Genomic DNA, 15,238 nt, shown 5'->3' on the forward strand with positions numbered 1-15,238 from the left:
ATTATACTTCTTCTCTGCATGCAATCTGTATGTACGTCGACCCAATTGTTGGATCAGTTCCACGACCGTTGCCCAATCGCCGCAGAAACACAGCCACCTGATGCCTGCGCGAGCAAGCAGAGCTCGAATTGAGCCCGAGGAACCGTAGGCTCTTTTGACCAGCATTCGTTAGCTTCTCTTACCCCGCGCAAGCACATGCAGGGTGATGCGTTTGGCCGCAGGCAGCGCAATGCATCACAGCACTGCACTGGCACTATTATAACGAAGGTAGCGTCAGTTGAGCCGGCATTGTCGAACGAGAGATGCACTCGCACCAGTCTGATGTCATTATACATTTGTGGCACGCATACAAAAAGGCCAATCCCATGCCATTCGACAGATTGGTGGCGGCCGACTCTGCTATCTCTCCCGAGAGTCTGCACATCTCGACAGCCGTCCCGAACCTTAATATCTACATCGTAGACACGCCTTTTCGACTGATGTCGGAGGAGTGGGCAAGCAGTGTTGGGTTGCCCACGAAACTGGAAGCTAAGCCGTACGGAATGTCCTCTGAGCTAACTGGAAACCTTCCTTTTTCCCTTTCTGATATCGAGGGAGCTCATAAAGCGCGCTCTCCCTTTGACCCCGCGGTTCAGGGACCGGCTTCACAGCCCCTGGGCAGAGCAAGGATTTACGTACTTTTGCTTGGCCCAAGGGGCCAGCGACTCATTGCTCAATTAGCTCAATGGGGATGCTGGTGGTCTAGACAGCGGGTAAGCTCGTTGACCAGAATCCCAAGCACTCGAACTGGGCAGTTGGGGTGTCCGGGTGGAGGTGGGTGATTTGGGGGCCGCCGGAGAACGAGGTGCAAGCTGAAACTCTGTTAGTTTGCTGTTAGTACGTCCACTAAAAATAGACATCCCTTCAAAGGGGCCTTGAAGGTTGAACATGATTCCAGGATGCAGTTTGAAGCGGGATGCGAGGCATCTACGGAGTAGTTATATATGATTATGTAAGCAATACCCGGTTGACGACGGCGCAGCGCAAGCAACAGGCTCCCAGCACCCATCCATCCATTGATCGCGCGAGCAGCGGCAGCATTCCCGGCGGAGAACTGGCGAGCATCCCAGCGATACCCTGCGTGACCTGCAAACTGCTTGCAATTGGCCGTCGCACTCATAATGTCGTCGTTTTTCTTTTCCACGCCCGTCGACATCGACATAGTACTCGAAGATGCCGACGAACGAGAGACCGTTGATATCAAGCTCGATAAGAACAGGCGCGAAAAGGCGCCGTTGTATATGGACGGGGAGTCCGTAAAAGGCGCAGTCACAGTTCGACCCAAAGATGGAAAGCGATTAGAGCACACAGGCATCAAGGTCCAGTTTATAGGGATGATTGGTATGGACTGATATCCCCGTTCTTCGGCTCGTCTCTTATCTGTGGATAGTCCTAAGAAGGACGCTTTATAATTTGAGATTGATGCTGACGCTTTATGTGATGCACTAGAAATGTTTTTCGATCGGGGTAACCACTACGAATTCCTCTCCCTTGTACAGGAACTTGCGGCACCGGGCGAGCTCCAACATCCACGTACCTTTACTTTTAATTTCAAAAACGTTGAGAAGCAGTATGAATCATACAACGGCATCAATGTCAAGCTACGGTACTTTGTCCGGGTTACTGTTTCTCGCAGAATAGCAGATGTCGTGCGTGAGAAGGACATTTGGGTGTACTCCTACAAAATGCCACCAGACAACAACGCTCCGATAAAGATGGACGTGGGTATAGAAGATTGTTTGCATATCGAATTCGAATATTCAAAATCAAAGTATCACCTGAAAGATGTTATTGTCGGGAGGATATATTTTCTGCTAGTTCGGTTGAAGATCAAACACATGGAGTTGTCCATTATTCGTCGGGAGACGACAGGGTCACCGCCCAATCAGTATAACGAGAGCGAGACGCTGGTCAGATTTGAGGTGAGTGAGATATTCGTGTTTTCGTGATGTGCCATCGCTAACATCGGATACGTGACACAGATCATGGACGGCTCTCCGTCAAGAGGTATGTTGAACGTCACCCCTCCGTGATACGGCAGCTGGCTGACACTCTGCTCTTTCCACATCAACAGGAGAAACGATACCAATCAGATTGTTCCTGGGCGGATTTGACTTGACTCCCACATTTCGTGACGTGAACAAGAAATATTCGACGAGGTACTATCTCAGCCTCGTCCTGATTGATGAAGGTGAGTTCTGAGACAACAATTTAATGTTTTCTTTTCCTCGTTTCTTCAATTTTTTGGAGTTCTCTTTTGAGGGCCCTATGGAATACGGGTTTCAAAGTTTAAACCATGAGAACAGGGATTCTGGAATCATCTCGACGCTTGCTTTTCCGTCTCTCCCTCTCTCACTCTGATCTCCTTCCAATCCCACGCCTCTGCCCTTCAGCCCCACAGCCCATCCCATAAATCTAGGCGGAGTCACCATCCCGTCCCATCGGGACCCGGCCATTCAGGGATCAATGAAAATCTCTCGATTTGAAAGATGTCATATCCTTCTCTTTTTTTTTCCGTGGGATGCACCCCCAGAATACCTCACTAATGCAATTATCTCCACAGATGCCCGGCGCTATTTCAAGCAATCCGAAATCACACTGTTTCGACAACCCCCAGAGCTCTTGCCAGCACCTGGCGCAGAGCCGCAATTGCAGCAGAACATGCCGTCACGTTCACAGCCTGAAGCAGGTGGTGGCGCAGACGGACACGATGCGAACCTGGGTGCTGACCCCAGAGTGCAAGGGGATCACCAAGTTCCCGCAGCCGCTTGAAGGAAGCAAAGGCTTTATTTGATATCACGGCTTACACGATACTGGCGTTTGATGGTGTATGGTTGTACAGGTGGCTTCACCAGATTAAGGGTTTGTTACGTCGCCTGACATAAGAGGAGTGGCATCAATATCCCGAGCACACTTTGGGTGCTATGATTAGTTTTCTCTGAGCTTGGGTCTCTGTCCTGACCCATGAAATAGTGGAGTTACCATCAATGAAAATGAATACCTAATCCTATTAAACCTCATATTAATCATTATTTCCCCATCGCCAATTTGGAGCGGGCTTAGGAGCCTATGCTGAAAATTTGCGGGCCTAGTATGTATATCTAAACCCTTCCAAACCCTCGATTAAAATCTCTCCTCGCGCCGCCTTGCGGTTCTGGATGTAGTGGTAGACAGTCATCCCGATACAAGCCACGATCATAAAGAGCTGGGTCGCCTGTTACACCCAAAGGGGAAAAAAAGAATGTTTGTCAGTCAACGCAGCCCACAGGTGATGGTGCGGCTTCAAAAGCGCATTTGGAAGAACGTACAATTCCCGCCCACAATCCGCTGAAATACGTCGGAGCTTCGTCTTCCATGAACGTGAGGGAGGCGTAGATCCCACCGACGGCACCAAAGGCGATTTGAAGACCGGATGCAACGCTAGAATCATGAGGTTAATGGCCACGATGGAATTTGAAGATTTCGAACGGATGGGAGGAGTGTAACTCACGCTCGAGTGCTTTGGCCTCGGATATTATTCGCTTGCCAGGCCAGGACGGCTGGGAGACCACCGTTTGCTCCAGCCAGACCCAAAAAGATCCCGAAGTACCTGTTTTAAAAGAACGATGTCAACGGTATGGTTTGATTTTGGAAGGGAAAATCAAAGCAAGTTGGCATCTTCCGTACCTAACACCGTTCTGCTTTGGGTATGCAACAAGGACATAGCCGATTGTGCATATGATAGCCATGAAGGCCACGTATGGAGCTCGTAATTTGGTCCTATCAGCAAGGTACGAAATGACAAGGGAGAATGGAACGCTGGCAACGGCTGGTGGTGCTGAGAGCAAGAAAACGCGCCCGGGAGAGTATCCCATCCCTTGTAGGATAACGACACCGAAGAAGGCATAGCCGTAGATCGAAGCGGCGACACACATGAAAAGCAGCGCGCTGCAATGTCAAGTCAGGATTTTGAATTTCGATTCGAAACCACGACATGTGAAGTGGTTGACTTACTACACCCAGAGCTCCCAGCGCGTAAGTGTACGGACGATCTTCTGTAGGGTAATTGGATCGTGGACCGCATCCGATCGGTCTTTATCCAGTTCCGCCTTGATAAGCTCGACTTCCTCAGGGGTTAGGAAAGACTTCTTTTTTAATAGCTTGTCGGGAAAATCAATGATAAGGAAATATCCGAGGATAGCGAGGGCGCATGTAATCAGGCCTTCGATCACGAAAATCCATCTCCACCCTCTGAGACCGCCACGGCCTTCCATCTGAATGATGCCATAGGCCAGTAGTGAGCCAAATCCGTTTGCAATAACGTTGATGGAGTAAAACCAGGCAATGCTATTACCAAGTCTCTAATTAGCAAGGTGAAATAGGCAGGAGAATAGGCGCATGCGTACCGTTGTTGGACCTGATATCTTCTATACCAGCAACTGATAAGGTACATACAACCTGGGCTTCATATATTATTAGCTGGATCTACTATAAGCCCACGGGTTGGGAAATGCTTACAAAAACCCTGCCTCAAATAATCCAAGGAGTAGTCGGATGAAAATAAGAGGCTGAATACCGGCTATTAGCATGCGGATTAATAGGGCCATTTGAATTTTTTCTACGCACCACCCAGGATTGGACGAAACCAGCGCCTTTCAACGCGAACAAATTAGCAACTCAGAACATAAAATGTGTATATGGCCAGGAACCTACACATGATAACAATTCCCCAACTCATTGCGAGGAACGACAACCAGCGAGCAGCGCCAATTTTCCTTAGGAGAATGTTGCTCGGAATTTCAAACAAGAAATACGTGATGAAAAAGACGAGGAGGACGATGGAGTATCGATTACCGATGTAGAAATGGAGATCCTTGTGCATCCCTGCCACGCGAGCGGAGGACAACTTCACGGCAGACTTCAGTATGCATACTTGCGTTTTCGAGGATTGGATAACACTCACGTTTATGCGGTCAATTCCACTAACAGCATAAAGAGCTGCATTGATAATCGATCAGTCACGGTCAACCGCCTAACATATTTGCCTAAGCGCACCTCCAAGAATGGGCAAGAGTCGAAAGTCGACCTTCCAGCTAGATTTAGAGAGTATGTGAGCGAGTTTCGACGAGCAGTGATCGATGGTAGCGCACAGGCGATACTTACTAGATCCTGCGCAGCTGTTTCTGCAATGCTTTGGCATCTGGCTGATCAGATTCCGCATCTTTGCTTAAATTGCTTGGGTGGGCTTGATCAATCTCCTCTGTCATCAATTTCAGCTCTCCCTGGGAGGAGGAGGAGACCTGCTTAGGCTCCATGTCGTTTGAGAAGCGGCTGTTGGACGCTCAATTCAAGAGGAAATATGCAGGCGAGGGTTCTTGAATGGAGCAAAGGGGCGCGAAAAAGGGGGATAACAATGACGTTGCCACAGCAGAGGATAAAAAGATATTAAGTAGCTGAGCGTAACAGCTCAGTTTAATCATTTGAAGGAAGCAAAGATTCAGAGCACTGGAGAAAGATCGGGTACAGAGGGCACGCCATGGCGTCGGACCTCGGGAGCAGGCCTTGACATTTCTTGAGACAGAAATAAAAAGTCTTTTGTTCCGGGCCAGAGCAGACGCAACTCTCAGCTGGTTGAGAGGGATAGGAGAGTGTCCCGATCATCATTCGTGACCACGTCGAGAAGCGTAATAATGAGGAGAACCAGGTTCATCGATGCCACCAAGATGCATGGATTGTCCTTGGCGAACGGCTAGTTATGTTAGTTAACAAGTGACTTCTCTTCAAAGCTCCACATCGATGTTGCTCGCTGTCGCCGAAATTTCTTCAAGATGAAGTTGATGAACCTTCTATCAATCCACACTCTTTCCCATAAGTCCCACTGGACCACCACACACCCTTCGGAATATTCTGTTCAGAGCGGTAACCGTGCGTCGAGATCCGACGACATATCTTACAGGTCGAAGGAGGAAACCCTGACAGTTTCCGTTCGTAGTCGTTGGGAACTCAGAAGCTAGAACTGCGTGGCAGGGATATGCTTTCAATTCAGCAAGCAGAAACCCTGTTCCCGTCGAATTAGCTCCAGCAATCCTAGCAACAGATTCCATCGGATCTCGAGCCAACTGTTGAGTTCGCAGAGAACCAGCGCTCGGATCAACAGATAAAAGTTGTTTCTAGCGCCTCGGAATACACTCGCGGGATCGGAAGCAAGACTGAAGTCTGGGGTAGTTAACTCGGGAGGATTGACAGTACGGAGTAGTCAGTATCTCCATGGGGAGATTGATGGACCTTGCCCACAATAACAAGTTCCCTGCATGAACGAAATACGGCTCATTTCAGAACTGAAATCGCGTTCAATATTCACTGCCGTGATCGAGATCCTTTTGCACACTCGGGCTTTGTTTATTCTTGGCCGTCTCTGTGCTTGGATGGCCCGTTCCTTCGACTGGCTAGATCTAAAGTGTGGCAAGTTGGAGACAAAAAAGGTCGCAAGAAATCCTCCTTCACCGCTGGTCTTTCTCTCCCATAGGACCGTCTTTTCTGGGGCCCCACAGGCCTTTTGCCACATGCTGGTGAAGGGAACTGGACCGCAAGCTCCCTGCTGTGCGATGCATCTTGGTTCAGTTGGTTAGTCAAGATGATCCGGTTCCCTCTTCAACCTTATTCCATCTCTGGTTGGCCACGTTGTAGCCGTTTAAGAACTCCCAAGGTTCTTGTGCTTTGGCCTGAGGTTGGAGAAATTGTATGTTTTGGATGGTCATACGGAGTCCTCTAGTTGGTGATGGGCTTATGCCTCGGTCGCTGATGAGTATCCTTCTCCAAATCATCCGTCTGGTGTACATTAGCGCAAGCCCTCTTGCACAATCACGGGTACTGTTGCTGGATTGAGGGGTGAAAACGGCAAGTCATGCGATCTTTTAGAAAATCAATCATCCTCCGTTTCATCAAGACTGTTCGTTGTACGAAGGGCGGCGCCGTGGCTCGTTCACCAGAGGCAGTGATTGATGAGCATTAGTTGCCCCAAAACGTTAAAAAAGTGTATGTTGGCACTTTATAGAAACACTCGAAACCGTTAATCAGTTGCTCTATCCAATGCAGTCAACTTGTCAAGATCCTCAGAGGAACCATGTCCTCCTGTCAATCATCCAAAACCAAGCGCAGAGGAAGATGATAGCTCAAAAAGTTGCTGCTACTTGAACGGCTTGCAAACACTCTGCGGAGATGTCTTAAGGCTAAAATTTAAGATTTTGTTGGCAAAAATTGCTCGCAGTAGTTAGCTTCCTCGATGCTTTCACAAGGCATTTTACCGTCGCATGGCTCTAGGCCATGAAGGGGAGCCTGCAAGTGTCTCCCGTCCGCTCTGAGCTCTCATTGAGGGACGGGCGTGGCGTCTTGAAAGCGGAACAATGGACTAGCAGACCTGAGCGATGAACAAGGGATATCTGATATTGGGAACTCCTCTTGTAACGTGCTCCCTCTTTCAATGCTCTCGGCCTCGGTTAAAACCGATCAAGAGGGGTGTTTGCTTGACGTACTGGAGTAGCGCTGTCTTGGCTGTAGTATGTTCGCTTTGTCGAATTGCTACATGGTGGTGGTTTAGAAGGGGACACAATATCATTCTGAAGATGGAAAGGTGCTGCTGGTAGCACGCGAAGCAACGCGACGTTTAAGCCCCCCGACAAAAAGGAGCAGTTGGTGCGCGCTTCCAGAAACAGTGAATCCACACAAAAAGTATACCTCAACCACTCGCCTCAAGGGGCTTCTTTTCTTTTTGGAGCGTACTCCGTACAGAAGATGGGCCTGGCGACTTGCTTCTTCTGAATGGCTTAGTAATGCCTGACAGTCGAGATCAAGGCCAAACGCGAAAGTTTGGCATTCATTATCTTTTCTATAACTTATGACTGTTAATCAATCCCCAGGATAAAATAACTGGCCACAGAGTCCAATATCTTCGTCAACGCTTCCAAAAGTTCGCGGTCATCTCCTTCTCTCCCAGCAACTGGTACTCCTTTAACGATGAGAGGATAAACCCAACCAAGATGCTTCTTATATTTGGCCTCGTCATTACCTGCGTCGGTTTCGTCTAAGCTGGGCTTAACACGAACGTTTAGTCCAGTAGCTGGAATTGCTGCGGGCTCGCTTTTCAATTCATCAAGCTTCCGAAGTAAATGTAAAAGCTCCTTTCGAGAAACAGCAGGTTGGGGCATAAGTCCCCGCAAAGGTTGGTCAGCGACGTAGGATTTTAATGCCATCGCACAACGTAAAACCAAAAACGGTGACATTGATTTGGCGATAGAAATGTATGACTGAGTTGATTCAGTGCGAACCTTCGGGTCAGCCTCGTTTTTGGGTAAATGTGCAGAGGCTAGATTGAACAAGGTGTCTATTAGCAAATACGATAGCTTGATACGGGGCGTTTGGAAGGCGTCGACTGTACGGCCACTGCGGACATGATACAGATCACGGAGAGGATCGAGCTTCAAATCCTCGAGGGGTGGGTCTGTGCGCTGTGGTGGATAAACGAGCGAAGATTTGAAGAGTATAAAGGCGAATTCACGGCGGATCTTGTCCGGAATAACAGACGACCCTAAAGAGGGGACAATCAGTGTGAGCAGCCGGTGAAAGGCCGCAATATCGAATTGCTCATTCTCTGCTAAAGTTGCCAAAGGCACATTGTTCTCAACTGAGTCGTCTACCGACACAATACCGCGAGTTAACTCAACGATAGGTAACCAAAACTTTGTAATCGTTTCCCGCCCGAGATTCTGGTATTCTGTCTCAATAGACGGAATTGAGATCTGAAGAATATCGAGGGAAGTTGTGGTTGCGATTTGCCACAGAAGTGGCTCACGATCTTCCCCTGTCCAGGCATATTTATTTAGAATCGGGTTCACTAAATGTCCGATTGCTTCGCTAAGTGTGTCCTCTGATAGAACTTCAACTTGTATGCCCTTTTCTGTAAGGTACCAGCTCAAAAGTTTCATAGTAGCCTTTGAGAATGCGACAAATGTTGGTTTTTCTTTTCCTTGCTCGGGTGACCATCTGGTCAAAGAGCTATCCGCAAGCCGCCCTAAGTAGCGGACTATTGCAGATTGCGAATTTGGTTTATCTAAGCAAAGAGCTTTTAAGCATTCAATAACTGTCTTCTGAACTTCGGATTGCCGTTCCAAATCTAAAGAATACCGGGTGGTGATTGATCCCCATACGCATAGCTGAAGATTTTTCAAAACGGTCACGATTTGTCGGCTGTCTAAGTCACTACCAAGTAAACGGTAGATCTGGCTATACATGTTCAGATAGGCCCGCAAGGCCTCTTGGTTTGGGGCCTCTGGATCATGGCCTTCAGAAGTTGGAGGATTATTAGCCCAGACTGACCAAGCTCCCGCTATGGCCGTTTTGCCAACATCCTGGCAGTTTTTGATAGATGAAAGAACCTCTGCAAAACCTGCAAACGTAGCCTCATCTAGTTCCAGAAGTTTCGTTTTGAGAATGTCGCCAAAGTACTGCAATAACCGACTCCATGATTGGCGAAAATCAGAATAGTGGGAAATAGTACCGAAAAAATTTGTGATAAGACTTGACAATCCTTTTGTGACCAGCACGGTAGTCTCCACCCAGGCCTTTCGATCAGGACTCCCAGTTTCTGTCGACTCCAAAGCTTTTCGTAATCTCGTTCCGACGGACTCCGCCATCACAAGAAGAACCCGGTTGAGGCATATGTGCCATGACTCCGATGCTAGCTGTTGGCCGTAATGATCCAATATTCGGAGAAGAGTTTGAATAGCACTATTGCGTATTTCCGTTCGGCTGTCAGTTGCAGTGTGTACAATCCTCAGCAACAATAATAGCCATAGCGCGTTTCGAGACGCAGCGGAATCTGCACAGCTCGCTGTTTTCGCCAAACTCTCTTCAGTAGACGTAATATCAATTTCACCTGATATGGCGAAATTTCCAATCTGTCCCCGCAAGAAATCGGAAATATTCCAGAAGAAGGTCGTGGTTGTAAGCGAAATGTTAAAGTCTTCCGTTTGAGAAGTAAAGTAAGAAAATGTTTCTACCATCTCAAGAAGGCAAGAAGTTGGGAGCAAACTTAGAAAATCTGAAGCAACAAGCTGGAGAGAATCGTATGCTGTTCGCACGAGTTTGGAGGATCTTGCGAGTACAGTCCCAGGATCACTGATAGTTGGTAGAGTAGACGAAAGAGGCACAGTATTCTGATGCTTGGATTCTTGTGTAGTAAAGACACTTGATATCAAAGCAAAAACCATGTCCCATCCAGCAGTAATCGAATCCCCACATTGTTCTAACATAGATTTCAGGGTCTCAAGGGCAAATTCATGCACTTGAAAATCAGCAGCACGTGTTATTGAGTTGGGGCGACGCTCTGGCCCGTAAAGTCCGGATATCTGGGCCATCAGCGCATGGAACCCTCGAAGTTGAATTTGGTTTCGGCTTGAAGGCTCTATAGATTCTCCAATCTTGACTGTGTCGAGCACCAGAGCGTTGAGCACTTCGCTCGCCTTTGAGCGGTGAGTAAGGTTAATTTGCCCGTTCTGAATTATCGCAATCAAGTTGGTGACCAGGATGTCCCAAATTCCTTCATCGTCGACGGCCATGGAAAGCCTCTCGGTATTGGATTTTAGTAATTCACCCGTTCTCTGTAACACAAAGGTCAATTCGTTTTCTTGTATCCTGGATCGACTTAAGGCAATGGAAGTGCTGCGTTTGCTTGGATGAAGTCGCCCAGGTTGACCTATTGGAGCAGGTGATGTAGAGGCAGCTTTCCCAATCTCGCTCCATTTGTATGCTTCTGTGATGTCTGATAGACTAAGAATGGTGATTAAAAATATTTTTAACGATGCGTTAGGGTAATCTTGTGAGTTTTCAAACATTTTGGAAGCCGCCGCTCGAACGGCGTAGATCTCATTACCAAAATTCTCTTTCAGCGACTCAATATTAGGTGCAGAACTCTTGTCACTAGACTGGCTAGAATGGCTGGGTTTAAGACTTGATGTTGACGATGTGCTGATTATCACATCTGCATGTTGTAGGGTTTCCAGGATAATGGACCAAGACATCGAATCTAGCGTTGGACCCAAAGCAATTCCCAAATTCAACAACGCCCGCAAGCATAAAAGATTCCGTGTATTGAGAGTTGCACGTTGATTTTCAGTGGAAGGATGCACTAGCTCAGACATACTCGGAGACTTCGGAACGGGAGATGCAGGAGCAGATAAAAGGTGGTCCTCGGGCTTCGAGGGCAGTGTTGCAATCGTTGAAGAGTTTAGCATATCTGCGGGAACTGCGGCTTTGCTGAGAGTGGTAAGGAAAGCGTCTCTTGGGGTTTTTAATCTCAGAAGCCCTGCAACATGAGCTAGTCTTTGAAACGCTCGGACCAGATTGTGATAAAATTCGTTATCCAAGGCAGCATATAAAAATGTAGACGAGGTAGCAAGGACAGCGGGCCAGCAGGCGTCAATCATTTCTGCAATACTTTTAACATCTTCAACTTGAGGATGGGATTCAAAATCGAGGGGATTTAAAGGAACAGAGTAACTTTTCGAAGTTCTTGACCGGTCAACGTTTGGTTTGTCTATAGTCGATTCCTCTTTACTGGCTATCGACTCTTGCCGTTTGCGCCTGTTTTTCGTTTCAGTAACAGTTAACGGAAGGATAAATTTAGCAATACTGTCGGAAAACGAGCTGATACAATTGAGTACAAGGCTGTAGAGGTAGGTTTCCGGAGGATTTGGTGCTTCCAATTTGTCCAATGTTTCAATGTATGGGGCCCGAAGCAAACTCCACTGGCTACTGATGCCACATGCATCCGTGCTTGAAGATGGACTTCCAATTAGACCTGCAGAAACAACCGCTTCGAGGGCGACCTGTTCTTCGATGGTCCCCCCTGACGATTCGGGAGCTACCGGCACCGTTGACCGATGACTGACACCTATCAACGAGGGGTTCTCAGCGGCAAGTCGAACCAAACAAGCCATATGATCTTTAACAATGCTTTTCCGCTCTTTGTGCTCGTCGAACAGACGGAATATGAGTCTGATTAACCGGGGCTCTGAGTATAGATTCTTGAATATTTCCATGCAAATGGCACGTTTCCATGGAGGCGAAGCATCCGTATCAAGTAAGTGAATAAGCAGACTCAATGCCACCTCCGATTCCGCTGCCAATAAATCTAGATGTGACTTCAATAACAGCAACAGTATCCTCGCCACACGAACCGTGAACGAGAAATTGTGTCGTTCCGATAGAAATCTCACAGTCAATGGCATCAAGCGATAACGGAGGACATATGCATGCTCCGGATGATGGGCAAAAACCCTGGCATTATTGACCAATATGCTTTCAATTAATTCCAGGACAAAGATTCTGGATAAAGATTTTATGCTCAGATACTCAAGCTTTTCGCCTTCGACGAGCCGGCAAAGATCATCAAATAGCTAGATACGTGATCAGACATTGGTGCGATGACAAGAACATTAGCTTACTCACGCGGAAAGCATCATAATTTGCTACTGAAATGTTCACCGTCTCCTTACCCAATGAAGCTGGCACAGTTGTAAGGTTGCCCGGCGTTACTGCTCACATCAGCATATATTATAGGCAGGCTTTGGCTTGAAGAAAAAGTCAAGCTCACCGTCTTCTTTTGATGCCTTATCAAAGACGGCTATGACAAGCTGCTGGAGTGTCGCCGCAGCGGTGTTGGCAACTGCTGTTGTTTTCACATTTTGCAGTGTTGCACAGATTTCTAGTGTAGTAGCTAGGAGTTGGCCGCTCAAGCTGCCGGCATGCCATTGAAATAGTGAAGGCAACGTTTGGAGTACTTTAAGTTGCACATCAACGCCTGAGGAAACGTCAGTAACGAGGGCTTGCAGATTAACGAGAGAGGTCATTGCTCATACTTAGGGTCGTCGTTTCGCGCAGGCCATCCACGACATTTCCAAGTTGCTCAGACGGCAGTGCTCCGGATGCCACAAGCTTGTGGATACATCCCACTCCGACTGCTGCAAGTTTGGCATGACGGGCATGGCATGCTAGAATAAACGGCTTCGCGAACTGTGGTCTCCGGGTCAAGTCTCTTGGCTAGTCAGCAATTGGCAAAGCAGAAGTTCCTGCTTAAAGTGCATCAAACCTGCGACTAGCTGGGCCTCTGAAGTAGATGGCAAAGCTCTCAGTTCGCTTAGAGACTTCTCCGCTGCCTAATTCCACGGTAAGTCTCAGAACACGGCCTCGAACCCAAAACAGTGACGCTTAAACCTTACGTTTCTCAGGTCGGAGTTTTTCCTTTTGGATTCTTGAATCAATGTGGATAACTCTCCTTGAAGAAATTGAGAAGTCATGTCAGGGAAGGGAAAGTAGCATCATATATCGTGAATTAAGGGATTGAAAAACAGTCAAATTCCACCATAAGTAGACTCAAGAGCCGTAGTAAAGAAGCTTTGCACCAGAATCAAGAACGCTCATCCAGCAAATCTCACGATTGACGTTGAAGCTGTGGAAGCAACCCAATCAGGAAGTCCAGAGCCTCAGCGGCCGAAGGTGGCTTTGCCAAGACACGAGAGGCAATGGGTGGTGGGCTAGGCCGCAATAGGATTAGTTAGCCTTTTGCACAGTGTGTCTCTTCGACCCACCGGAGTAACAGCCCTATTATTAACTACGGCAGCCCACAACTTCCGGAAGCTTGTGATTCGAACCCCTCCGTCAGCAGTAGCACCACGAGCCCCTCCCTACAATCGCTTCAACACTATCAACGCGACCATGACGGCGAAGGTGCCACGAAACTTCCGCCTCCTAGAGGAGCTGGAGAAGGGGGAGAAGGGCCAAGGCCCAGGTGAGGAGTGTTCGAATCTCCGTCCCCGATCGTTAGCCTGCAAATGCCAAACCCGATTCTGACGTCTTTACAGAGGCATGCTCATATGGTTTGGCTGATGGCGAGGATATTATGATGAGGAACTGGAACGGAACAATCTTGGGACCTCCACATGTTAGTCCCGTACATTTGGATGCTGAGCTGAGTCTGATACCTTGCTCCTCGTTAGAGCGTCCACGAGAACCGCATCTACAGCGTGAACATCCACTGCGGCGACGATTATCCTGACCGTCCTCCTATGATCCAATTTGTTTCGAAAATAAACCTGCCATGCGTCGATCCGCGTTCTGGAAAGGTACCCACTAAGTTATTTGGAGGGTTCAACGGTGAAATACTCAGGATCTAACAAAATCTGGTATTCTAGGTTGACCCCACAAGGCTCCCCTGTCTGATAGAATGGAAGCGCGAATTCACAATGGAGACTATCCTTCTCGAACTTCGAAGGTAGTTGAAAAACGCCGTGGACTCATAACTTTAGGTTTGTTGGCTAATGCTTTTCCAGATATATGGCGCTACCTCAGCATAAGAAGATCCCTCAACCGCCAGAAGGCGCAACATTCTAATTTGACTATTCTTCTCTTATGGCTTTTCAACCGTGTTTATGCAGGAATCACTAGGACCTTGCCAGAAACTGGAGTTACTGCTGAGAAGCATGATGCCATAGAATACCGAAAATATGCCGCTGCGGCTACTATTCACGATCTTACTGAGCTACACACATTCTTGTCTTCCTTGGCCTTATAGCTCGTTTCAATCTAGGTTACTCACTGCTGCTGGTTGAGGGCTGAAAGCATGGGTCATCTAAATTTTTATTGTTGTCGGCGGATCTTTCCACGCCGTAGCCTATCTGAAGAGGCAATAGGCCTCATGAGTGTATGCCTTAAGAGGCGACTTTACTAGATACTGGAGTAATGAGGTTGGTCAATCGTGAGAACCGAACTATTAAACCCCCATTCATCTCCTAGTTATTAGTCTCCCATAGGGGAAAATTGTAGCTCCAAATGACTGTAGAACCACCATGAATCCACTGTGGAATCAGCCTGAAACATTTCTTCCTAGCAATGCATGAACCACCATTGCCCAACAAGCAACATTTCAGTCAGAGAAATGTTGCTGGAGGGTTGCAATGAATGTGATTTTTCAATAAACATTTCTCCAGAAGAGAAACACTGGTGATTGAGAGGGTTACTAGCAGATTGCTGATCAGCTTAGTTATAATTGTCTCATTGCTTGTACAGGTTTCAATTGCCTCAATTTGTTTGTATTAAGAAAAGCTAATTACTACTCTATGAAAAGATGACATCTCATGTATAATATAGAAATATCAAAGTTTCTATA

General features: G+C 47.5%; 4 protein-coding genes across 4 annotated transcripts; 2 read left to right on the plus strand and 2 right to left on the minus strand.

Annotated features, from left to right (window-relative positions):
- Positions 1 to 1,160: 1,160 nt before the first annotated feature.
- On the plus strand, positions 1,161 to 2,811 carry UREG_05357 (vacuolar protein sorting 26; the record flags this gene model as incomplete). The annotated part of the gene is made up of 5 exons (XM_002584622.1): positions 1,161 to 1,380; positions 1,489 to 1,961; positions 2,022 to 2,046; positions 2,114 to 2,230; positions 2,603 to 2,811. 5 exons carry the CDS (start codon positions 1,161 to 1,163, stop codon positions 2,809 to 2,811), a joined length of 1,044 nt encoding a protein of 347 aa, XP_002584668.1.
- A 476-nt stretch (positions 2,812 to 3,287) lies between these two features.
- Positions 3,288 to 5,333, minus strand: UREG_05358 (uncharacterized protein; the record flags this gene model as incomplete). The annotated part of the gene is made up of 8 exons (XM_002584623.1): positions 3,288 to 3,459; positions 3,530 to 3,628; positions 3,706 to 3,966; positions 4,033 to 4,365; positions 4,537 to 4,597; positions 4,732 to 5,016; positions 5,074 to 5,111; positions 5,182 to 5,333. The coding sequence occupies 8 exons, from the start codon at positions 5,331 to 5,333 to the stop codon at positions 3,288 to 3,290; spliced, it is 1,401 nt and encodes a 466-aa protein (XP_002584669.1).
- Positions 5,334 to 7,919: 2,586 nt separating this feature from the next.
- Positions 7,920 to 12,923, minus strand: UREG_05359 (uncharacterized protein; the record flags this gene model as incomplete). Its single annotated transcript, XM_002584624.1, has 3 exons — positions 7,920 to 12,470; positions 12,523 to 12,578; positions 12,668 to 12,923. The coding sequence occupies 3 exons, from the start codon at positions 12,921 to 12,923 to the stop codon at positions 7,920 to 7,922; spliced, it is 4,863 nt and encodes a 1,620-aa protein (XP_002584670.1).
- Positions 12,924 to 13,788: 865 nt separating this feature from the next.
- Positions 13,789 to 14,463, plus strand: UREG_05360 (ubiquitin-conjugating enzyme variant MMS2; the record flags this gene model as incomplete). The annotated part of the gene is made up of 5 exons (XM_002584625.1): positions 13,789 to 13,861; positions 13,935 to 14,014; positions 14,070 to 14,195; positions 14,265 to 14,344; positions 14,403 to 14,463. The coding sequence occupies 5 exons, from the start codon at positions 13,789 to 13,791 to the stop codon at positions 14,461 to 14,463; spliced, it is 420 nt and encodes a 139-aa protein (XP_002584671.1).
- Positions 14,464 to 15,238: the final 775 nt, after the last annotated feature.

This window comes from Uncinocarpus reesii, genomic scaffold, assembly GCF_000003515.1.
Source record: "Uncinocarpus reesii 1704 scaffold_3 genomic scaffold, whole genome shotgun sequence".
In the NCBI taxonomy this organism is placed as follows: domain Eukaryota; kingdom Fungi; phylum Ascomycota; class Eurotiomycetes; order Onygenales; family Onygenaceae; genus Uncinocarpus; species Uncinocarpus reesii.